The sequence below is a fragment of the Phyllostomus hastatus genome, unplaced genomic scaffold, assembly GCF_019186645.2.
Source record: "Phyllostomus hastatus isolate PE091 unplaced genomic scaffold, TTU_PhHast_1.1 phas_scaffold_1674, whole genome shotgun sequence".
Taxonomy (NCBI): Eukaryota; Metazoa; Chordata; class Mammalia; order Chiroptera; family Phyllostomidae; genus Phyllostomus; species Phyllostomus hastatus.
Window position 1 is genome coordinate 16,455,743 of NW_025334011.1, and position 25,017 is coordinate 16,480,759.

General features: G+C 37.4%; 1 protein-coding gene across 1 annotated transcript in view; it reads left to right on the forward strand.

Annotated features, from left to right (window-relative positions):
* Positions 1–25,017, forward strand: part of CUNH10orf67 (chromosome unknown C10orf67 homolog) — a 97,735-nt gene that overhangs the window by 49,506 nt on the left and 23,212 nt on the right. The window contains 2 exon segments of the mRNA XM_045857712.1: positions 5,508–5,567; positions 6,251–6,427. Of these exon segments, the coding sequence (XP_045713668.1) occupies positions 5,508–5,567; positions 6,251–6,427 (237 nt within the window).

Below are 25,017 nucleotides of genomic sequence, written 5' to 3' on the forward strand. Positions count from 1 at the left end.
ATACAATACATGTTATTAACTATAGTCACCATGCTGTACATTACATCTGTAGGGTTCATTTGTTTTATAAATAGAAGTTTGTACCTATCAACTAACTTTACCCAGTTTGCCCTCTCCATCCCTTGCCTCTGGCAACCACCAATCTGCTCCTTGTTGGTGTCTGTGAGTTCTGGGTTTGTTTGTTTTTTTAAGATTTCACTATAAGTAAGATGATAAGGGATTTGTCTTTCTCTATCTTATTTCACTCGGCATAATGCTTTTAAGGTTCATCCATGCTGTTACAATGGCAAAATTTCATTTTTTTTATGGCTAATAGTCCATTGTATATATGTACCACATCATCTTTATCCTTTTGTCTATTGATGGACACATAGGTTGTTTCTATGTCCTGACTGTTGGAACTAATGCTGCAATGAACATGGGGTGCATACATGTTTTCGAGTTAATGTTTTTTGATTCCTTCAGATAAATCCCCAGGAATGGAGTTGCTGGGCTATATGGTAGTTCTAGTTTTAAATTTATTGAGGAATCTCCATAGTGTTTTCCACAGTGGTTGCACCGGTTTATATTCCCACCGCAGTGCACAATAGTTCCCTTTTCTCCACATCCTTGTCAACACTAGTTATCCCTTGTGTAGTTATCCCTTGTATCTTGGTGACGGCTATTTTAACAAGTGTGAGGAGATATCTCATTGTGGTTTTGATTTGGGTTTCCCTGATGATTTGTGGCATTGAGAGCCTGTTGGCCATTTTAATATCTTCTTTGAAAAAAATGTCTACTCAGATCATCTGCCCATTTTATAATTGGGTTATTTGCAGCTTTGATATTGAGTTGTATATTTTAGATATTAACCCTTTAGCAGATATATGATCTCCAAATATATACTCCTATAGGTGCTTTTTTATCTTGTTGACTGTTTCTTTTGCTGTGCAGAAGCTTTTCAAGTTAATGTCATCCCACTTGTTTACTTTTGCTTTTGTTGTGCTTTGAGTGTCATATCCAAAAATTATTGCCAAGACCTATGTTAAGAAGCTTTCCCCATATGTTTTCTTCTAGGAGTTCTATGGTTTCTGGTCTGACATTTAAGTCTTTAATTCTTTAAATTTAATTTTGTGAGTGGTTTAAGGTAGAGGCTTAGTTTTATTCTTTTACTCATGAATATCTAATTTTCCCAGCACCATTTATTGAAGCATATTTTCTCCATTGAGTATTCTTGGCTGCCTTGTCAAATATTAGTTGACCACCTATGTATGGGTTTATTTCCAAGCTCTTGGTTCTGTTTGATTGGTCTATATATCTGTTTTTATGCTAGCACCATACTGGTTTGATTACTATGCTTTATAATATAGTTTGAAGACCAGAAACTAGTATATAGTTTGTCATCAAGAAGCATAATACCTCCAGCTTTGTATTTTTTCCCTTAGGATTGTTTTGGCTTTTGGGGGGCCTATTATGATTTTATATAAATTTTAGGACTGCTTTTACTACTTTAAAAACTGTCATTGGAATCCTAATAGAGATTCCATTGAATCTATAGATGGTTTTTAGTATTGACATTTTAACAATATTAATTCTTCTAATCCATCAACATGGGATATCTTTCCATTTATTTATGTTTTCTTTAATTTCTTTCATCAATATTTTATAGTTTTTATTGTAGAGATTATTCACCTCCTTGGTAAGATTTATTCCTAAATATGTTATTGTTTTTGATACTATTGTATATGAGGCCATTTTCTTTTTTTTTGAGATAATTAATTGTTAGTGTACAGAAATGCCACTGATTTTTACACATAAATTTTAAGCCTGTACTTTGATTTATCTTGAAGCTAACAAAAAAAGAGTCCTCATCAGGAAAATACCATAATTGAACTCTTACCATTAACTGACTTTTCATCTGTGTCATCCCCATACGTCTTATTTCTAGGAACAATACAGACTTGAGTTACAAAGGAGTTACAAAGATTGCTCTAGCCCCTCATTCTAGGGGCACAACACTGGTTGTTACAATTGGCCCTGAGTTCCAAAACTGGGCTCCTTGTTGCCTGAATTCCTCCTAAGTCATGCTTCAAGTCATCCCAGGCTTAATACATGTAACAAGGCCACTAAGTATGAAAACGATCATTTTGGTAATCCAACCCAGACATTTACTCTAAAAAAATGTATGACTAAATTTCTGTGCCTAAGAACCATCTTATATTTCTGGTGGGAACAGATAAACCCAAGACCCAAGGGGAGGGCCTCTAGTACTTATCCTGTCTTCCACCATGGTGTGTTAGCTTTGGGGTTCAGATAACTTGTGTCTGTAGTTTCTGGTCTTCAGATCAAGGTAGACTGTACTCAAAGAGCCTCATGTGCACCTGAACCTGACTAAGATAATGAGATCCAAAATTAAGCTGATGCTATAATGGCATGAGATCTTTGGAGGCCTAGGGTGAGGGTGGATATGTTTTTCACATTCTGTCTTTATCTTTAGTCTTGGGTAATGTCATTATGATGTGCTTTGCTGTGTGCTTCCTTGGGTCCAACTTCTTTGGGACTCTCTGAGCTTCCTGGACTTCCTGGAAGTCTATTTCTTTTTCCATATTGGGGAAGTTCTCCTTCATTATTTGTTCAAACAAGTTTTCAATTTCTTCTCTTCCTCTTCTCCTTCTGGTACCCCTATGATTCAGATATTGGAATGTTTAAAGTTGTCCTGGAAGTTCCTAAGTCTCTCCTCATTTCTTTGAATTCTTGTTTCTTCATTCTGTTCTGGTTGAATGTTTATTTCTTCCTTCTGCTCCAAACTGTTAGTTTGAGTCCTGGTTTCCTTACCTTCACTGTTGGTTCCCTGTACATTTTCCTTTATTTCACTTTGTATAGCCTTCACTTTTTCCTCTATTTTGTGACCATACTCAACCATTTCTGTGAGCATCCTGATTACCAGTGTTTTGAACTGTGCATCAGATAGGCTGGCTATCTCTTCATCACTTGGTTGTATTTTTTCTGGAGCTTTGATCTGTTCTTTCATTTGGACCATATTTTTTTTGTCTTGGCATGTCTGATACATAGTAAGGGGTGGAGCCTTAGGTATTCACCAGGGTGGGGCAACCCTCTTTGCTCCATTGTAGCACTGTATGTGGGGGAGGGGTCCAAAAGGGAACAATGTTGTTTGCTCAGTTCTTGTCCAGCTTTCAGTCACTTCCCCTGCTACCCACAAGCAAATTGGACCCTTCTGGTGCTGATTCTTCTGGTGGGTGGGCTTGTATATGTCCTAGGACCCTGTGGGTCTCTCCAACAAATTCTCCTGTGAGGGTCGGAGTTTCTCTCACTGCTGCAACCCCTACAGCTTTTTCAGTCAGCAGTTTTGAGGCTTTGTTTCCCTGCACTAGAACCCTGAATTGTGTGGTCTGTCTTTTGCCCCAGTCATTCCTCCTGGTTTATCCACATGCAAATGTGGGATTGCCCAGTCTTCCAGCTGCCACCTTGCCCACCCCAGTCCTCCAGCTGCTGCTTTGCTGTGAGTTCTCTCCACCTAGCTGCCTGACACCACCCCTCCTACTGGTCTGGATGAATGTTTCTTCTTTAACTCCTTGGTTGTCAGACTTCCATATAGTTCAATTTTCTGTCAATTATGGTTGTTTTTTGTTTTTAAATTTGTTGTTGTCTTTCTTTTGGTTGTGCAAGAAGGCAAAGTGTATCTACCTATGCCTCCATCTTGGCCGGAAGTCCAGTTATTAAAATATTATTGACTATATTCCCTATGGTTACTTTGTTTCATTCTTTTGATCTCAGCCAAAAGTCATCACCTCAGAAGAGGTCTTTTTTGGCCACTTCATCTAAATTAGTCAGCCCCACCTTTATCGATCTTTATTATGTATTTTGTTTATCACTGTACATTTGACACCTAGGATGGTATCTGACATATGATATGCACTCAATAAATACTTATGAGGGATGGTTTATTCAATATTTCTAGAAATTTCTTATAGAGGTATGGAGAAAGTTATTTTTAAACCATTATATTGGAGGTGAATTGTAACATTCTCCTTGAATTTAAACCCACTGAGATCACCTAAACATAGTCCTTAATGGACATCAGTTACTGTCCTCCCAGATCCCCAGATTTCGGGAGACAAGAGTTGTGTTCTATTGAATTCTGATCTATCAGTAGAGAAGAGATATTTTTGAAAGTACATTATAGCTGATGTTCAGACACCAATGAGATTAATGGTTATATTTCTTTACCATCATTGTTTAATTTCATAATAAGATTACCTGAGATTAAATCACTGGCATTACTTATAAATTAATATTATTAAAAATCTTAATATTATTGAAGAATATATTAATAATATATTTTTTGCCATTTGTGACCATATGAATGGACTTTGAGGAAATTATATGAAGTAAAGTAAGACAGATAGAGGAAGATAGATACTACATGATTTCAATTTGTGTGGGATCTAAAGCAAAAGCAGAAAAAAAAATACTGCTTGGGCCGGTGTGGTTGATTGGAGTGTGGACCTGTGACCAAAAAGTTGCAGTTTTGATTCCCAGTCAGGGCACATGCCTGGGTTGTGTATTCAGGCCTGGTCTGGGTGTGTGTGGGCTGCAACCGATCAATGCTTTTCTCTTGTATCACTGTTTCTTTCTCTCCCTCCCTCTTTTCCTTCCTCCCTCTCTAAAAGAAAAAGCAATGAAAAATGTCCTCGTGTGAGGATTTAAAACAAATAAACTTATACAAAGAACAGATTGGTGGTTGCCAGAGGTGGGAAGTAAGCGTGGGTGAAATGGGTGAAGGTCAAAGGCATGAATTTCCAGTTACAAGATAAATAATTCATGGGGTTGTACAGCAAGATGACTATAGTTAATAATACTGTATTATATATTTGAAAGTTGCTAAGAGAGTAGATGTTAAAAATTTTCACAGACAAAAATTGTAACTGTGTGGTAATGGATGTTAACTAGACTTTTTGTGATGATCATTTTGCAATATATAAAAATATTGAATCATTATGTTGTATACCTAGAATTAATACAATGTTATATGTCAATTATATCTCACATTTAAAAAAATATTGATAAAATGTGTTTTATTCCTGGAAACTATAATAGACTTCATTATATTATTGAAGTTTGACTACTAAATTATCTGAATTTTCTCCTAAAAAATCTTGGCCTGAATTTTATAGCTATTTTAGTAATACATGAAACAAATTATCACCATATTAGCAAACCATGCATGTTTCTCTATAATTTCTATTATACTTAAAGCCATAAACAAATGCTAATGACTTTAAATATTTACAATTTTGTCTATTCCTGTTTACTTCTTTTAAATGCTTTTTTCTATATACAAATTTGTGTTCTAATTCATATTCAACATTTTAACTTATTTTCCCACAGTGGTTTTGTTAGTCTAATGGTTTAAGATACTCTTTCATTGTTATAGGAAGTTTTACAGAAAATTCCTTTTTTAAATCTTTGCAAATGATAACAAATGATATGGGCCTTTAATTTCACAGATTAATAAACATAAAGAAGAAATGGAAATGAGAAAAAAGTTAGAGAGCATAAGTGTCAAGGTTTGTACTTAAGTTCTTTATTTTATTTTGTGCTTCTCTTGTTTTGGCATTTGGGTTGAAGAATCTACACATAGCATATGGGGTTTGGTATGCATAGCAAACATCTGAGTTTGAAAGAGAAGATGCTTGACAGTGAGTCAAGAAGTGTGGATGAGGGACCAGGAGACTTATGTTGAGAGAAGTAAGAAGGAAAGAGTGAGTGTAAGCAGCCAAGAAAGCAAACCTGGCATAAGAGGGAAAGGTATCTCCTGGGAGGAGAGTGAAAGGTATCACCCTCCTGTACTGATCCTCAGGCACAAGGCCCTCTCCTCAGATTCCTGTCCCTTTCCTCCTAGCTTTTATTCCCCTCCCCCACCTTCTTACAAATAAGATACAATTCTCAAGCTACGACATCACTCCATTCCACTTTTCCAGGTGCTGCCAGAAAACATTGATCTGATGGTATGTTTTTCTCTGTACATTAGCATCAACGGGAGGAGGTGGGGACGGGGTGGGAGGAGTCCAAATTGCAAATTTAATCAGGCCAGGGGGATTGTGGGACTGAGAACAATAACAGATCCTGGTCCTTTGAGACTGAAAACTTTAACCCTGCAATTCCAGCTCAGAACAAAGGAGGAAAAGAAAGGGACACAAATCTGAAGAATAAAATGAGAATAACAAAGTTGGTTCTTTTTGTGTGCCAGAGCGCAAGATCACTCGAAGGAAAAAAGGCTACTTTATTGCCATGGTCCTCACGACCCAAGATTTTATCCAGGAGAGGAACCATTTCGAGGCTACGTTCTGCCTCCATCAGTTCAGCGCATGTTAAGACCAAAAGAGTTAAGACTCCAACAAAATCTTTAAAGCAAGAGCAACCTGTGGTAAGAACTGCTCACATGGCCACACCCTGAGACACCCTCATCTGTGCAGGGGCCCCTGTTCTGTTAGCGATAGTGCATCCACACATCATACCTCACATCCGCATTAACAAGATCAGCAGTCTCAATACGCCTGATTCTCCCTACTCCTTGTACACATCTGGGCAGGGGTTCTGGCTGCTCTTCTCTACACCAATACATCCTTGTTACTTACCCAAGAGAATGCCACTGCTATCCCCAGCTCAGTGATTTATTTAGCTTAGGCACTAAGCCATAGTAGATTTCTTTTAAATTATCAGGATAGAGAAGCCATATTCCAACCACTTTCTAGGGCATATAATCTCTAACTCATTACTGCCCAATATCTATCAGAAGCTTACCAAAGTTTCCCTGAAGGACATGCAGGTATACAGAATGTTTGCTTATAGTTTTCCAAATAGATGCCTGTATTGACTCATACTATTAGAGCCATGCATGCAGGAATTATCTGCTATTGCTGTCTCTATTCACTTTCATCCAAAATAATCAGAGCTGCTTTTGCTGGATCTGCAGCAATACTGTTGATCTACATAAAGGGCATGTCAAGAAGTAGCTTGGTGATGTTCAATTCAACATGGCTTGTTGTGTTGACATTGCTGAGGCACTGCTCACGGCATTACACAATGCCTCCCTTTAGGATGGTCCTGTGGGGAACTTTCTTCTGCCCTTAGTTAGAGGAATAGTTGTATTTTCTCTGAGCAATTGATCTTTCCTGTTGACACTGTGAATTGTGTCACTAGTCAAGACTCCCTTTCCACATTGATTCTCAGAAAGATTAGAAGCCAATTGGTGACTCATTTTGCCAACACGTAACACTTCATAGAGAGTCCCTCCACCTGCATGTTTTGATTTCCCACACTCAGTCTTATTTCTAGATGTTCCCACATTCTTCTTCTTCTACAGGGAACAGAATCTACCTCCCTAACATTCAGGGCATGGAGGAGCAGAGCAGAACCGTCATCCTGTATCATCTTTGCTCCAAACAAGCACAGAAAGATCTAGGCCTCTCATGCCAACTTCCCAGGCAGATGGCTCACTGCTTGTACCCAGCAGAGGAGTGAGACAGCAGGTAGAGAGAGGACAGGGTGTTATATTAGTGGAAGTCACTCCCCAGGAGTTGAGAAAAAGCATTGCCTTTTAAAAGCATTTCCATTTTGCAGCAAGTTGGGAAGTATAGACAACTGGAAACCAGTGTAATTCCTCAGGAGGAGAAAAGCATTTAGAGGGAAAGTTGACACATGAATGACCAGTGCTTGGGTTCTAGAAGTAAGATTTTTAGATCCAGGTCTTAAGGAGTTTTTTTTTAATTTTAAAATTAATTTATTTTTTCCTCATTTTTCATTGTTGTTCAAGTATAGTTGTCTCCATTTTCCCCCACTACTCCCCCCACCCCAGCCATTCCTATTTCCCACCCTTGATCCTACTCCCCTTTGGTTTCGTCCATGTGTCCTTTATACGTGTTCCTGAAAACCCTTCCCTCTTTGTTCCCATTGTCCCCTCTTACCTCCCCTCTGGTTACTGTCAGTTTGTTCTTAATTTCAATGACACACACACACAAAGAACAACAAAACAAAAACAAATAAACACACAGAAAAAGAATCCTGCCCCAGCAGTGCTGCCTGCTGAATGGGCAAAGAGACCAGCCATACTGGGTGAGGGGCTCTAGTCCAAGCCTTGGATTAGTAAACCTATGATCAAGGCAGCATCCTGCTCCAGAAGGCTCTGTCAGCTGCCAGAAGTCAGGTCGACTGCCAGGGTTCTGTGCTCCAAGGCTCTGCGATGAATGTGGGGCTGCTGAGCTGAGTTGGCAGCTGGGACAGAGCGACTGGGTCCTCCAAGCCTGATATGGCAGCAACAGGGGGAGCTGCCCCCATCCCTACAGCAAGCCCAGGGCTGTAACTAAATCCTGCAATTCCAGTTTAGAAACTCCAGTGTCCTCAATTTACAGATTGAAATTGAGTTTCCAAAATCACAGCCACAAGGGGCAGAAATACTGCCTGTTCTTACCCACAGAAAATGCACAGTAAGGAGAGACAAAGGCAGACATGATCTCTGAGAAGGTGACAATTCAATAGAACTTTCTCTTAGTGTAAAAGTTTTTCCTTCTGATTGTAATGATGGTTATCTTGCGGTTTCCAAAACATAGCAGTACATTTTGTCAGCTGGTAGACTCTGAAGTTAATATATAACAATAAGTAAAAATTGGGTGAGGGAAGGGGAGAAATGACATAAGCTGGTGTTTACATCTTTATATTAATTAACTTGATGTTATAGTGCAATATAGTTTTCTAGTTCATCATTATTACTAGCATATATACATCTGTTGTTAACAATAATTCTGTATTATAAGGGCTCTCTTATAGCACCTTCCCCTGTGATCCATTCTTCACTATAGATTAACTATATATATATGCACTATGGTTATAAGTTTTTTATTTCTTTCTTTTAAATATTTTGTTATATTCAGGTAGCTGGACATCTTAAAAATTACTTTAAAAGTTTTATACTTACTATGTGTAAATATCCAAATGGAGAGCATGCTGCAGGAACTTTTAAATCAGTCATTTAACTTATCCAATTAATCATACTTATTTTCTTGAAATCTGTGTCATTTGGTGGGAACAGCACACATGCTTCACTCAGTGGAGTACACAGTGATAAACTGAGTGTTTAGTCAGTCTGAAAAACGTGATATGAACATTGCTGTCTGATTTCTATTTATGAACGATTTCACAACTTGAAATTTGTATTTGTACAGTGTTTTTGTGCAAAGTTTATTTTTTGATATCTGTAAAACATTTCAAATACTAAGGTTTCACATATCAAGGTTAAATTGCATTTCCAGGTTTCCCCTATCCCAACCCCCCAGCCAGGGTAATTCGTTAATTAAGGTCGCACCCACTGAATGCTTCCCTGGAAGATTTCTGACCTTCCATGGGGTAACCTGGTGTATGCTGATGGAACATATGGTGTGTGCTTAGATCTGCGGAAAGCATCAGCACCCTTCTGTGTGGGAAATGGGACAAGAGACAAAGTGAATCGTGTTCCTATTCTTAAAGTTCATGTAATACAAAGCAATCCATATATTATATAAGATTTTAATAAAAACTCTAGAGCATTATTCTTTTCACTAAAGAATCATTAGATGAAATATTTTTGCAATAGTTTTGCAATTATAACCATAGTCACCATACCAGCTAGTAATTTTTGAAAAATTTCTCTTACAGGATATAGAATTATTATTATGGGTATATAGTATTATAGGCTAGGTAGGGAAGGAAGAATCTTTTCTTCTGGAACTTCCATTCCTCTCCTCTACAGCCTATTTATTTGACTAAATTGCACATGAAGTTCAAAATAAATGCTACCTGACAAGAAAATAATGTAATATGTTCATTGTTTTATTATTTTATTCTTTTTTCCCCTTGGCTGGGTTTGATAAAGTAGGCAGTTAATAGTTCTGCAGAGCATTGTGGAAAGCCAGCATTTTTGCTCGTTGTTAATTTGGCCACAGGGTGAGGGGAGGGCACAGAAATACAGAGGTAGGACATCTGTGCACGTGCATGGTCTTCAGAGGTTGTCAAAAAATATTTATTGTATTTTGATAGATTGTGTTGACACAAAAGAATTTCCTTTATACTGGATCTTTGTCTCATAATATGAATAGCTTTAAAATATACAGATAATTGAAATCATATATTACAATTACTTGTTTTATTTTAAAATCAAAATTTTTGTTTACCATAAAAATGAGTTCATCTTTAGATTCTGCTCTCAGAGAACTAAAATTAAAAATCTGAATAATATCCCACTTAAAAAAAGATGGCTGTTTCTACAGTATTTTATTCTGAGTAGTTTGATGGTAAATTGAATACTTTCAGTATATTTGGAACTGAAAATATTTTAGTGAAAATAATGTTTACTACTTGCATAAATGAAAATTTTTATTTGCAAAACCACTCAGAGGCTTATGCTTTGTCTCTTATTTATTTTGCTGGAGGATGATTATAACATTTTATTTGGAGAATTTATGATATTTCAGTATCATTTAACTTAAGGACCTAAGATATTACCATGGAAATCAGGAAAAGATGAATTTTAGATTGGTGTCAATTATTATTCTTCCCTAGACATTTTCAGTCATGGGAGCAGCTGCTAGGTCCTCACCACATGTAATGTCACTGTGGTGGCAGCAGAAGAAATGTCATCCATGACTTTCAGGAGCACACAAAGCAGCCATCTTATCCCACACTGCGTGGTGTTGCTTTATTGTATCTGCCAGGGTTTCAGCTGTGGGTTTCTCTCCAGTTCCCAATTAGGAGTTGAGGCCAGTCTTAACAGCAGGTTATTTGGCCAGAGTCCTGACATGGCCCAGACATGGGTCTTACCCCCAAGAAGACCGAACAATTTGATATGTTGTCACTCATCCTAACTGCCATTATGGCAGATGTCAATTCTGTTGCTGGGTGCTACGAGTTCTATTATATAGAACTACTTCGCGTTGATACTAAAGGCCAGAATTAGGTTCGAGGTAGCCCAAGCTTTCGACACTGGTATTGGACTGTTGGTTACCCTCTTGGGATCTAGCACTGCCAATTTGTCAGTTTCTCCGGCCCTGATTTCTTCAGGCCTAGAGTCTCCAGTTTGCAGCTTTATCCTCAAACCCTAATCTAAGGGTATGTTTCTGTAAGTTATGAAACATATCAAGTTTTTTTATAAATGTATTTTAATGGATGGTGGTATTTAAAGTTTTCTTCATTTAATACCCTTCCTTTTCCTCAGTTTAATCTATTTTTGTTCAACAAGAAAACTTGAAATTGTAGCCTTGACTGGTGTGGTTCAATGGGTTGAGCAACAGCCTGAAAACTGAAAGGTTACCAGTTTGATTCCTGGTCAGGGCACATGCCTGGGTGGTGGGGCCAGGTCCCCAGTATGGGGGCGTGTGTGAGGGGCAACCAATTGATGTTTTCTTCTCTCTCTCTCCCCCTTTCCCTCTCTCTAAAAATAAATAAATAAAATCTTAAAAAAAAAAAACCCTGAACTTTTAAAGTTATTTGTTTTCTCATATTTATTCATGTATTATATAGTACTTTTAACTTGTATATCTGATCAAGCTTAGATAATCAGTGATCTCTCACTGAATTGATTTAATACTAACAAAATCTAAAGAATTCTTAAGTTTTGTTAGCCTGTGCAACTCTATCACAGAATCAAGGTACACATTCATTTACGCTTTTAAAGATTTGAAAATAGTTTGAGAATCTCCTTCACCAATCTCAAATGGGACTCCTCCCTTTGTTGAATATATGAGTGTATATAAATATCAAGAATAGAAAAACAAGTTACCTACAATCAATGTCATGAACTGTTATAGAGTCAAGTTCATCTAATGGTTGATTTTATATGATGAACCCCTATTTGGTTTCATGCCACCAGAATTGGTGAACATGTTTCTAAGCAACCTAGAGTATAATTCTGGTGGTCTTTTCTCTAGGTGAGAATGTGCAAGTGTAGTCTGATTAAGATACATAGCATTTCCATCTGGTTTACATTAAATAAGCCATAAACATTTTAAAAGTAATTTTTATATTAAAATTAGAAAGATCTCAATACACAACTTTAGACCCTTATACCACCATTGGAAGAGCTAGGAGCTGTGAGCATGAACTCCTCTTTCAAGATGTGGCCCCAGCTACTTCAGACCACTCTGCTAACCCATACTTGCCCTTCCATAGTTCTTTATATTTCAGCTTATTTTTCTTACCTGCTTGTGTTGCAACTACTAGCATGGTGCTGCTTCTGCTATAGGTGAGACTGTTCATGGTCATAACTCTCCTTGGAGAGGCTCATCCCTCTGGAATGCAGGTTGCCTGGTTGTGACTTCAGTTCTCTGATAGGTTCAAGAAAGGTTGCCATTTTGTACTGTATCTGGATTTTTCTTGTTGTTAGCCTGGAAATAGCATTTTTTGCATCCTATTTGGGAGCCAGAAGTCTGAATTTCTTGTATAAAACAGTTTATAATTATACAAACTTGGCTCAATAAAGAAATGTCAGTGATTAAAATAAAATTTTAAAAAAGGAAATCTCAAAAGAAGAAAAGTAAAAAAGAATCTTGCCACCCAGAAATAATCATCGAAAACCCCTTATGACCATCCTTTCAGGCAAGTCTTTTTTATATATGTTTTATTGATTATGCTATTACAGTTGTCCCATTTTCCCCCTTTATTCCCTTCTGTCCTGCACATCCCTCCCACCCACATTTATCCCCCTTTAGTTCATGTCCATGGGTCATACATATAAGTTATTTGCCTTCTACATTCCCTGTACTATTCTTAACCTCCCCCTGTCTATTTTCTACCTACCATTTATGCTGCTTATTCTCCATACCTTTTCCCCCTCTCTCCTCCACCCACTCCCCCACTGATAACCCTCCATGTGATCATCATTTCTGTGATTCTGCTCCTCTTTTATTTGTTTGCTTAGTTTGTTATTGTTTTTTGTTTTAGGTGTGGTTGTTAATAACTGTGAGTTTGTTATCATTTTACTCTTCATATTTGTGATATTCTTTTTCTTAGATAAATCCCTTTAACATTTCATATAATAAGGGCTGGGTGATGATGAACTCCTTTAACTTGACCTTATCTGGGAAGCACTTTATCTGCCCTTCCATTCTAAGTGAAAGCTTTGCTGGATAGAGTAATCTTGGACAGAGGTCCTTGTCTTTCATGACTTTGAATACTTCTTTCCAGCCTCTTCTTGCCTGTAAGGTCTCTCTTGAGAAATCAGCTGACAGTCTGATGGGAACTCCTTTGTAACTGTCTCCTTATCTCTTGCTGCTTCTAGGATTCTCTCCTTCATTTTAATCTTGGGTAATGTAATTATGATGTGCCTTGGTGTGTTCCTCCTTTCGTCCAACTTCTTTGGGACTCTGAGCTTCCTGGACTGCCTAGAAGTCTATTTTCTTTGCCAAACTAGGAAAGTTCTCCTTCATTATTTGTTCAAATAAGTTTTCAATTTCTTGCTGTTCCTCTTCTCTTTCTGGTACCCCTATGATTTGGATGTTGGAACATTTAAAGATGTCCTAGAGGTTCCTAAGCCTCTCCTCATTTCTTTGAATTCTTGTTTCTTCATTATTTTCTGATTGGATGCTTAGGTTTTCCTTCTGGTCCACACCGTTGATTTGAGTCCCGGTTACCTTCCCATCACTGCTGGTTCCCTGTACATTTTCATTTATCTCACTTAGCATAGCCTTCATTTTTTCATCTAATTTGTGACCATGCTGAACCAATTCTGTGAACATCCTGATTACCAGTGTTTTGAACTGTGCATTTGATAGGTTGGCTCTGTCTTCATCACTTAGTTGTATTTTTTCTGGAGTTTTGATCTGTTCTTTCATTTGGGCCATTTTTTTCATCTTGGCACCCCTGTTACATAGTAAGGGGCAGAGCCTTAGGTATTTGCCAGGGCAGGGCAACCCACATTGCTGTGTTGTGATGCTGTATGTGGCGGAGGGGTCTAAGAGGGAACAGTGCTGCTTGCTCTGCTCTCTGCCAGCTTTCAGTCACTTCCCCAGCTACCCACAATCAAATTGGGCCCTTCAGGTACTGATTTCCAGGTGGATGGGTTTGTGTACATTCTAGGACCCTTGGGTCTCTCCAACGAACTCTCCTTTGAGGCTGGGAATTTGTCCCACTGCTGCCTCAAGCCCCACAGGTGTTTTCAATCAGAGGTTTGAAACTTTATTTCCCCACACTGGAACCCTGGGTTGGGCTGACTGCTTCGCTCCCCAATTGTCCCTCCCGGTTTATCTACATGCAAATGTGAGACCACCCAGTTTGAAATCAGCCACCTTGCCAGGCCCACCCACTGCAGCCTTGCCCACCATGGTCTTCCAGCTGCTGCCTTGCTTCGAGTCCTCTCCACCTGACTGCCTATCTCTGCCCCTCCTACCTGTCTGGATGAATGTTTCTTCTTTAACTCCTTGCTTGTCAGACTTCCATACAACAATTTTCTGTCAGTTCTGGTTATTTTTTGTTTCTAAATCGTTGTCCTTTTGATTCTGTGAGGAGGCACAGTGTGTCTACCTACACCTCCATCTTGTCCAGAAGTCCCCTTTCAGGCAAGTCTTGACAGAGATTTGCACCCACAACAAGATTTGGGGGAACTTCATTCAATGCCAATGGATGTATATAATCACTCATGTGCAGTATTTCACTCCATAGAAGTAGCACAATTTAGTTAACCAAGTTTTTATCAATTTACTGGTGTCTTCCTGAGATATTGTTTATGCCTTTTTTTTTTGCTGTTATAAACAATGGCTTTGCCATCTTTAATTGATCCATTTCCATCATGGAAGAATTTTTATCACAAATTTTTTAGATTGAATAATTTGACAGAAGATATGTAGGCTGATTCTATATACCTGACTTCCTGCAGTGAACATGAAGTCTAGGAAGATCTGAAAGCAGGTGAAGATGCCAAGCCTACATCATATTTGGTGGGCTTCCAAGCCTTGAGAAGACATGCCTGAGATGTGCACATGGCCTGGAACAGCTTGGATTCAAAAGGGCTTCATAGCCCAATCACCTGCCAAAATATTTCCAAGGCCCTGGGCAAACATGGAGTGGCACCCTTGGGGCATATCAAATGAGAAAGTCTTGTCTTATTTTTCAAAGAATTCTCTAGTGTAAAGATTTTGTTAGAAGCAAATTTATTAATGCTATATTTAGGTAAATGTTTTGTTTTGACTATTCACCTACACAATGATTAGTGCTTGACTGTATACAACCTTATGTTTTAGTCTCAATGTTCTTACTTCTCAAGTCTCTTCTCTCCGAATTACAAAAATATGAGACTGGTTCTCCTCCATTCATGTGTTTTTTTCACTCCTTTCTCCCACCACCCACCACACACTGACACATTACTGGTGTTCAAAGAGTTGTTTGCTTAGGATGTCAAAAAATCTTAATATAAAAGTCAAGATTAATGAAGTTTTAGGGACAGAAGGTCACCTTTCTTCAGGATGAGTTAGAAAGATTGTTTTGAAAGTAATAGTAGTTGATGGTATAAAAAAGAAAGAGGCAAGGGGGCATTAAGGCTGCAAAGAATAGTCAAAGTTTCAGAAGAATTATGTTTGTGGAAATTAGGAGAAATGGAAGAATGTAATAACTCCTTCATTAACAAGAAAATAAGAAGAAGATGTGACAAGGAATATGATTGCTTTACTGTAGTTAATAAACATAATTGCACTTCTGTTATGACAAAGCTGGGCTTCCTAATTGATTGCTAATTTAGTTGATTCCTAATTTAGAAGATTATATACTTATTAGATGTTTTTAAAAACATTTTCAGTACTTAAAATAAAGAGCAAATTTAAGAATCATAACTTGTTATAAAGAAACCTTATTTCTGCCCTGGCTGGCATAGCTCAGTGGATTGAGCGCAGGCTGCGAACCAAAGTGTCACAGGTTTGATTCCCCACCAGGGTACATGCCTGGGTTGCAGGCCATAACCCCCAGCAACTGCACATTGATGTTTCTCTCTCTCTCGCTATCTCCCTCCCTTCCCTCTCTAAAAATAAATAAATAAAATCTTTAAAAAAAAAGAAAAGAAACCTTATTTCTTAATTTTATGAATTTTCAGTTTTATATAATATATAAATTCATTAAAATGAGAAATATTTGTAAGAAATTATTTCTAATTAGAACTTTTGATTATTTTTATAATTGTTAATTTATATTTTCCTTCCTAAGAAGCTATCTACTTTTATATTAATATTGCCATTTATTTTTACCTCTAGCTATTGTTTAGCAGTTTAATATTTGCACCTGTCAATGAAGTAACCACATAAAGAGCAGCATGTGTATTCCAGAGAAAATGGAATGTCAGCAGCTGATAAAACAAAATGACAGTTTAATGTAGACAGAGCGAGGATTCAATATAACATGCTATAGTCAAGTTGAAAGTTCAACTCAAACTGGAGAGCAAACACTTTAGTCCGCTATAGTACTTTTTTTTTTACTGAAAAGAAAAGCTATCTTTGTCATTGTCATTCTCAGAGTATTGTCTTCTTGAAAGATTGAATAATTATTTGCTTTACAGAAAATATATTTTAGCACAGTCTTATCTCTATTACAGTCAATCATTTTATAAGTTAGAAAAAGGGAACCTTGAAAATTGGAACTAATTTTTATTGTATATGAATTTAAACTCATCTTTTTTAAAATAAATTTTCAATTACTGATAAGACTTTGGATGTGGTGAAATAAATAAATGTAAATGTCTTTCCACAGGGACACTTATTTTGTTTTACCAGTTTGCTTTTCTAACTTTCTATGTATTAATCTTTTTTAATTTGGGTTACTTTTTTTTCTGTTAGCATCCTGGTAAATGCCCTCCAAATTTTGTGGCTCTTACCTCAATGATTTCCTAGGTCCATGTTAACCAAATGGCAGTGAACTCACTCTGAACTACTTATGCTCTGGGCAGGGAGATATTTCAGGTGGATCAAGCTTTCTGAGGACAAATAGGTACAAGGATCCCAATAAGTGCATGCCTTCAGTCACCTTTGTGAACCCACTTTTTTGAAGCCAAGGAAGGCTAATGATAACAAAAGACTTTTGATTGTTTTTCTTAAATTGATGTTGTTGTGCTTTAAGCTTTCGCTTTGGCTAGCTTCCTGAATTTTGCGCCTTGGAAAGAATGAGTCATGGTGCTGGTACATGCTGAGTCATAGTGGTGGTAGTTGCTAGTTTCTTCTAGGAAGTTTGAGATACAGTGTAGACAACTAAGGGCACAATTATTTAGATAGATCTGGAACCACCAAAGGGCTCTTCATTACTGTGGGGACTGATGGAGCAGGAGTTAGAGTTTAGAGAACTAAGAATGATGTTTTAGGGCCCATGTTCAGGTTAAGTTAGTCCTGAGGATTCTCCTATCAGCCAGGGATGAATCAGAACAAAACGTCAGCCATGCCGAGGCACAGCCTTCTACCCCTGACGTTATGCTTTTCTATTTGTATAATTTTTGTGAATGGCCTTATTCAAGTCTTCAGCTGATGATTCCAAATTCTATCTGTAGAACTGACCCCACTTCCAAATTCCAGGCCCTTGTCCCAATTACCTATTAATGTCTTTGTGTGATTGTGTCATGGGTACCTGAAACTCAGTGTCTGAAACTGCATCTACCAAATTCTTCCAAAGAAAGAAGGAAAGAAGGAAAGAAAAAGAAGGAAAGAAAGAAAGGAAAGGAAAGGAAAGGAAGGAAGGAAGGAAGGAAGGAAGGAAGGAAGGAAGGAAGAAAGAAAGAAAGAAAGAAAGAAAGAAAGAAAGAAAGAAAGAAAGAAAGAAAGAAAGAAAGAAAGAAAAAGAAAGGGAGGGAGGGAGGGAGGGAGGGAGGAAGGAAGGAACTAGCATACAAAATTGTCCCTGTCTATTAGTTTTTCTTATCATAGTGAATGGCACCATTCTCCATCTAGTTGCTTGAATAAGAAATTATAGGTGGTTCTATTGTCACTCAAAAAAGTGCTCTAAATTCTACCTCTTTCATAATTCCTCTCAAATGTATCTTCTCTAGCCCTGTTTTATTTTCTGTTGTATCTTCAATGCTTAGAACATTTCCTGATATATAGCAGGAATTCAGCAAATATTTAGCAAGTGAAAGAACAAAGAAAACAAATCCATTGGCTCTGTAGGAAACAGTTAATTTAGGAAACAGACACAGACTTTAAAATACATTTTAAAAATAAATATATTTTGGAAAACAAAGAAAAACTTTTGTCTGGTAAGCAAGCTGCTATGAAAAAGAAACAATCTGAGGAAAAGAATAATTTCTTGGAATTAACAAATTTTAAAAAATGGCAATGAGCATGTTGAAAAATAAAATTGACACAGCCAAAGATCTAAGTAATAATATGGAAGACAAAGAAAAAAAATGTCTTGTAGAAGTAGTGCAAAAAAAAAAAACAGACAGGAATTATGAGAAAAGTTAAAAGATATAAAGCAATGTGTTCAAAGGAAAAAAAATGTTTAAACCCTAATTCTTATATCCAGCTCAACTCTTAATTGAGTATGCAAAAAAAGATATGCATGAAAATGTGGACACAATAAAAAGGAGACACTAGGTGACTCAAAAGTGAGGAAAGCTAGAAAAAAATTAAAAGTTGAAACATTAAAAAACACTTAAAAGAGTTATTTCAGTGGCAAACTTTAGTAAAGGGTTTACACATTTTTCTTTATGGATAGTTGTATTACTTGGTTCTGTAGTAAATATTTACATAAATGCATTGTTAATATTATTTACTGGATTTCAGTTTTTAGAATCAATGTGTGGATAAAGCATGGAGGACCTATTTATAGTTAGAGAACAATGCTATAGACATTGACAGTGTAAAAATGACATTCCTTCTGAAAACTTGGAAGTTGGGTGAGTGAAGATGTTGGAAAACATACAAGACTAAATATATTTCCCATTTTTCACTCTGACCAATGTGGCTTAGGTGGTTGGGCATCACCCCACAAAGCAAAAGTTTACCAGTTTGATTCCTGGTCAGGACACATGCTTGAGTTGCAGGTTCAGTCCTTGGGCCAGTTGTGTTAGAGAGGCAACTGATCACCTTTTCCCTCTCACATCAATGATCCTCTCCCTCTCTTTCTCCCTTCCTTGCCCCTTCTTTAAAAATAAATACATAAAGCCTTTAAAAAAATTTCTATTTTTCACAGCAAAGAGTTAACATATTAAGTATACCAGTTTAAATATATTGAAATCATAATAAAGGCAACAACATCTGTGAGTAAAAAATCAGACATGTGAGGGGTCAGAGAGAGGGTGGAAAATAATGTGAATGTTCTAACATTTTAACGTTTATTTGTGGGGAGCCCAAATCAATAATGACTATTGTTTTTTAAGTATAATTTATTGATTATGCTATTGCAGTTGTCTCAGTTTTTTCTCCCCTTTTTCCCCTCTCCACATTGCACCCTCCTGTTCCAACCCCCCCCCCCCACTACTTAGTTCATGTCCATGGGTTGTACATATAAGTTCTTTGGCTTCTCTCTTTCCTATACTATTCTTAACCTCCCCCTGTCTATTTTATACCTACCAGTTATGCTTCTTATTCCCTGTACCTTTTCACCCCATTCTCCCCACTTCCCTTACCCACTGATAACCCTCCATGTGATTTCCATTTCTGTGATTCTGTTCCTCTTCTAATTGTTTGCTTAGTTTTTGTTTTTTTAGGTTCAGTTGTTGATAGTTATAAGTTTGTTGTCATTTTATTGTTCATATTTATGATCTTCTATTTCTTAGATAAATCACTTTAACATTTTGTGTAATAAGGGCTTGGTGATAATGCACTCCTTTAACTTGACCTTATCTTGGAAGCACTTTATCTGCCCTTCCATTCTAAATGAAAGCTTTTCTGGGTAATCTTGATTAGAGGTCCTTGCCTTCCATGACTTTGAATACTTCTTTCCAGCTCCTTCTTGCCTGCAAGGTCTCTTTTGAGAAATCAGCTGATAGTCTTATGGGAACTCCTTTGTAAGTAACAGTCTCCTTTTCTCTTGCTGCTTTTAAGATTCTTTCCTTACCTTTAATCTTGGGTAACTTAATTATGATGTGCCTTGGTGTGTTCCTCCTTGGGTCCAACTTCTTTGGAACTCTCTGGGTTTCTGGGACTTTCTAGGATTCTATTTTTTTGCCAGATTGGAGAAATTTTTCCTCATTATTTGTTCAAATAAGTTTTTAATTTCTTGCTGTTCCTCTTTTCTTTCTGGTACCCCTATGACTTGAATGTTAGAGCACTTAAAGATGTCCTGGAGGTTCCTAAGCCTCTCCTCATTTTTTTTTTGAATTCTTGTTTTTTCATTCCATTTCAGTTGGATGTTTATTTTTTCCTTTTTTTCCAAATTGTTGATTTGAGTTCCAGTTTCTTCCCCTTAACTGTTGGTTCCCTGTATATTTTATTTTACTTCATTTTGTGTAGCCTTCATTTCTTCCTTCATTTTGTGACCGAGCTCAATTAATTCAGTGAGAATCCTGATTACCCGTGTTTTGAACTCTACATCAGATAGGTTGTCTAGCTCCTCATCAAAAAAGCTTAGCTCTTTTTCTGGGGTTTTGGTCTATTATCTCATTTGGGTCATACTTCTTTGTCTTGGTGCAACTGTTATAAGGTGCAGACCCTTTAGTATTTGTAAGGGGCATTTGTATTCATGTGGCTGTGTTGTGGCACTGTTTATGGGGAAGGTGTCAGAGATGGAACAATGCCAATCACTCCCTCTGCTCTAGTCACACCACTCCCAACAAGACAGTAAACTAGGTCCTGAGGAGACAGTTCTGTTTCCTGGTTGAAATGACTGTTCAAAAAAAAAACTTTCCAACAGACTCTCCAGTGAGACTGGGAGTTTCTCCTACTATCACAACCCCCACAGTATTTTATAGCTAAAGGTTTTGAGTCTTTAGTTTCCCTGTCAGCCAGCCCTGCTTCACCCTTGTGGTCTGCTGCCTTGCTGTTGGTCCTCTCTACCCACCTGGCTTCCCATCTCTGCCCCTCCTACAGGTCTGAATGGCTATTTCTTTAACTCCTTAGTTGTCAGAATTCCATGCAGTTTGACTTTCTGGCACTTCTGGTTGTTTATTATTTTTAAATTGGAAATTATCCTTCCTTTGGTTGTGTGAGGAAGTGAAGTGTTTCACCTATGCCTCCATCTTGACTGGAACCCAATAAACCCTGTTATTTATTTATAATGACAACAATGAGAAAAACTAAAAACCAAAAAACACCTTGGCTTCTGGGAAGTAAGACTTTTATGTTCATGTATACTATTCTTTTCCTTTTTTAAGATTTTGTTTGTTTGTTTGTTTGTTTTTAAGCAGAGGGGAAGGGAGGGAGAAAGAGAGGGAGAGAAACATCAATGTGTGGTTGCCTCTCACACACCCCCCACTGGGGACCTGCCCCATAACCTAGGCATGTGCTCTGACCAAGAATCAAACCAGTGAACCTTTGGTTCCCAGGCTGGCATTCAATCCACTGAGCCACACCAGTCAGGGCACACTATTCCTTTTTTTTTTTTTTTGAGAAAATAACAAATGTTTTAATTAGTGTTTTGCATGTAGGTTTAGATATAAAAAGAATTTCTTCAAAGACTTTCCTAGGTGTTAGAAACATCCTATTGTTTGTAACATAATGTGCTAAAGTCCTTTGAATAAAATCATGGAGTAATTTTAAAATGTATTATACATTTATAATTATTGCAAATTATTCAATAGTTTGTAGGATGTCAATGGAGTGAAATAGAGATAAAAGGCAGTCCACATCTCTAGCTTCTAGATGAATTTACTTCAAAGTTATGTTCTAAGTAGAGACTTTGTGGCAAGATCTAAAGATGTAAGCTGATGTTTGATTCACAATTAAATGAAGGGAGAGAGGTACTGGCAACTCCACATTCCCCGATATAACAAAGCATCAATCCACACCACTCCCAATAAGACAGTAAACTAGGTCCTGAAGAGACAGTTCTGTTTCCTGGTTGAAATGACTTCAAAAAATAAACTTTCAATTAATGGTTCCTTTATTCTTTTTTCTTCTTCCTTTTTTGGCTCTTTTGCAGAAGGCAGAAGAGTAGCCATAACCTCTTTCCACCTTCCTCTGGTTTTGCTCAGAAACTTGGAGACTGAATTTGTCTGTTATATCATAATGACAGGATCAAGTATATCTGTATGACAAATTGCAATATCCACATGACACTGAGGCTTTGCTGCACCTGCAGCATCAACAACAACCTACTTATTTGGAGTACTACACAAAACGTTGAACTTTAAGGCAAACTCATAGAGATTATATACAGTCAATACTTCATTATGTATCAGTTGGTCATATGCACAAAATATAAGATCCATGGGAAACACAAAACAAGGAAGATTTCCTCCACTAACTCTAGCTGTCTTTTTGTCGATGCATTGGCACTGAAACCCCTTACTGCAGCTTCTGTTTTTACAGTGTCAAATCTATTTTTGGACTTTTCTTAAAGTCAGTTAAAAATTCCAAAGCTTTTTGGCAAACTTGGCAACATCAGTTCCCAGGAAGCAGCTGCAGCTCCCCTACAGTCTTTTGTCAGCATCTCTAGGCTGCACTCTATGCTATTCTTTTTTTAATTTGTGTTTTTTTAAGTATATTTTATGGATTATACTATTACAGTTTTCCCAATTTCTCCCCTTTTATCCCCCCTCTGCCCTGCACCCCCCCCCAGCCCTCCAGTATCCCCCCTTAGTTCATGCCCATGGGTTTTACATATAAGTTCTTTGAGTCCTCTGTTTTCTATACCATTTTGATCCCCCTGTCTATTTTATGCCTACCAATTATACTTCTTCTTCCCTGTACACTTCCCTCCCATTCTTCCCCTCTCCCTCCCCACTGAAATCTCTCCATGTGATGTCCATTTCTCTGATTGTGTTCCTGTTCTAGTTGTTCGCTTAGTTTTTGTTTTCATTGTTTTTTTCTTTTAGATTGATTTGTTGATTGTGAGTTTGTTGTCATTTTACTGTTCATATTTGTGATCTTCTTTTTCTTAGATAAATCCCTTTAACATTTCATATAATAAGGCCTGGGTGATGATGAACTCCTTTAACTTGACCTTATCTGGTAAGCACTTTATCTGCCCTTCCATTCTAAATGAAAGCTTTGCTGGATAGAGTAATCTTGGACAGAGGTCCTTGCCTTTCATGACTTGGAGTATTTCTTTCCAGCCCCTTCTTGCCTGCAAGGTTTCTTTTGAGAAATCAGCTGATAGTCTCATGGGAACCCCTTTATAGGTAATTCTCTCATTTCCCCTTCCTTCTTTTAGGATTCTTTCTTTGTCTTTATTCTTGGGTTACTTAATGATGATATGCCTTGGTGTGTTCCTCCTTGGGTCCAACTTCTTTGGGACTCTCTGGGCTTCTTGGAAGTCTATTTCCTTCACCAGATTGGGGAAGTTTTCCTTCATTATTTGTTCAAATAAGTTCTCAATTTCTTGCCATTGTTCTTCTTCTGGCACCCCTATAATTCAGATATTGGAATGTTTCAGGTTGTCCCAGAGATTCCTCAGCCTCTCTTCATCTTTTTGGATTCTTGTTTTTTCTTTCTGTTCTGGTTGGATATTTATTTCTTCCTTTTGTTCCAAATCATTGCTTTGAGTCCTGGTTTTCTTCTTGTCACTGTTGGTTCCCTGAATATTTTGCTTTATTTCATTTTGGGTATCTTTTATTTGTTCTTTCATTTTTCAACCAAGCGCAATCAGATCTGTGAGTACTTTGATTACCAGGGCTTTAAATTCTCCATCAGATAGGTTAGGGATCTCCTCCCCACTTAGTTCTCTTTCTGAGGCTTTGCTCTGTTCTTTCATTTGGGTCATATTTCTTTGTCTTAGCCCACCATTCTGGTTGTTCTGGTTGACTGTTTCTTTAATTCCTTGGTTGTAGTAGTTCCATGCAGTTTGATTTTGGATTTCTGATTGTTTATTGATTTTAGATTGGTTTTTATCCTCCTTTTGGCTGTTTGAGGAAGCAAAGGATTTCTACCTATGCCTCCATCTTGGCTGGAACCTAGTTTAATCTGCACTCTATACTTTGCTGTTTGCAGTTTATTTCTAAAATATGTGCATACATTATCTATCATTTAAATATCTAAGGTACCAGTCTGCAATCCCACCAACAGTATACTAGGGTCCCTTTTTCTCCACAACCTCTCCAATGCTTGTTGTTTTTTGCTTTGTTGATGATGGCCATTCTGGCTGCTGTGAAGTGGTATCTCATTGTGGTTTTAATTTGCATCTCTGATAGCTAGCGATATTGAGCATCTTTTCATGTGTCTCTGGATCCTCTGTATGTCCTTCTTGGAGAAGAGTTTGTTCAAGTCCTTTGCCCATTTTTTAATTGGGTTGCTTGTCTTCTTAGAGTGGAGTTGTGTAAGTTCTTTATATATTTTGGAGATTAAACCCTTGTCTGAGGTATCATTGGCAAATATGTTTTCCCATACAGTTGATTCTCTTTTTATTTTAATACTGTTTCCTTTAGCTGTGCAGAAGCTTTTTATTTTGATGAGATCCCATTTGTTTATTCTTTCCTTTATGTCTCTTGCTCTGGGGGACATATCAGTAAAAATGTTGCTGCGGGAAATACCTGAGATTTTCCTGCCTATGTTCTCCTCTAGGACTTTAACAGTGTCATGGTTTATATTTAAATCTTTTATCTACCTTGAATTTTTTTTGTGTATGGTGTAAGTTGGTACTCGAGTTTCATTTTTTTGCACATAGCTGTCCAGTTCTCCCAACACCATTTGTTGAAGAGGCTATTGTTACCCCATTTTATGTTGCTGCCCCCTTTGTCAAATATTAATTGACCATACAGACTTGGGTTTATTTCTGAGCTCTCTGTTCTGTTCCATTGGTCTATTTGCTGGTATGGAAAACAGTATGGAATTTCCTCAGAAAACTAAAAATGGAACTGCCTTTTGACCCAGAAATTCCACTGCTAGGATTATATCTTAAGAACCCTGAAACACCAATCCAAAAGGACCT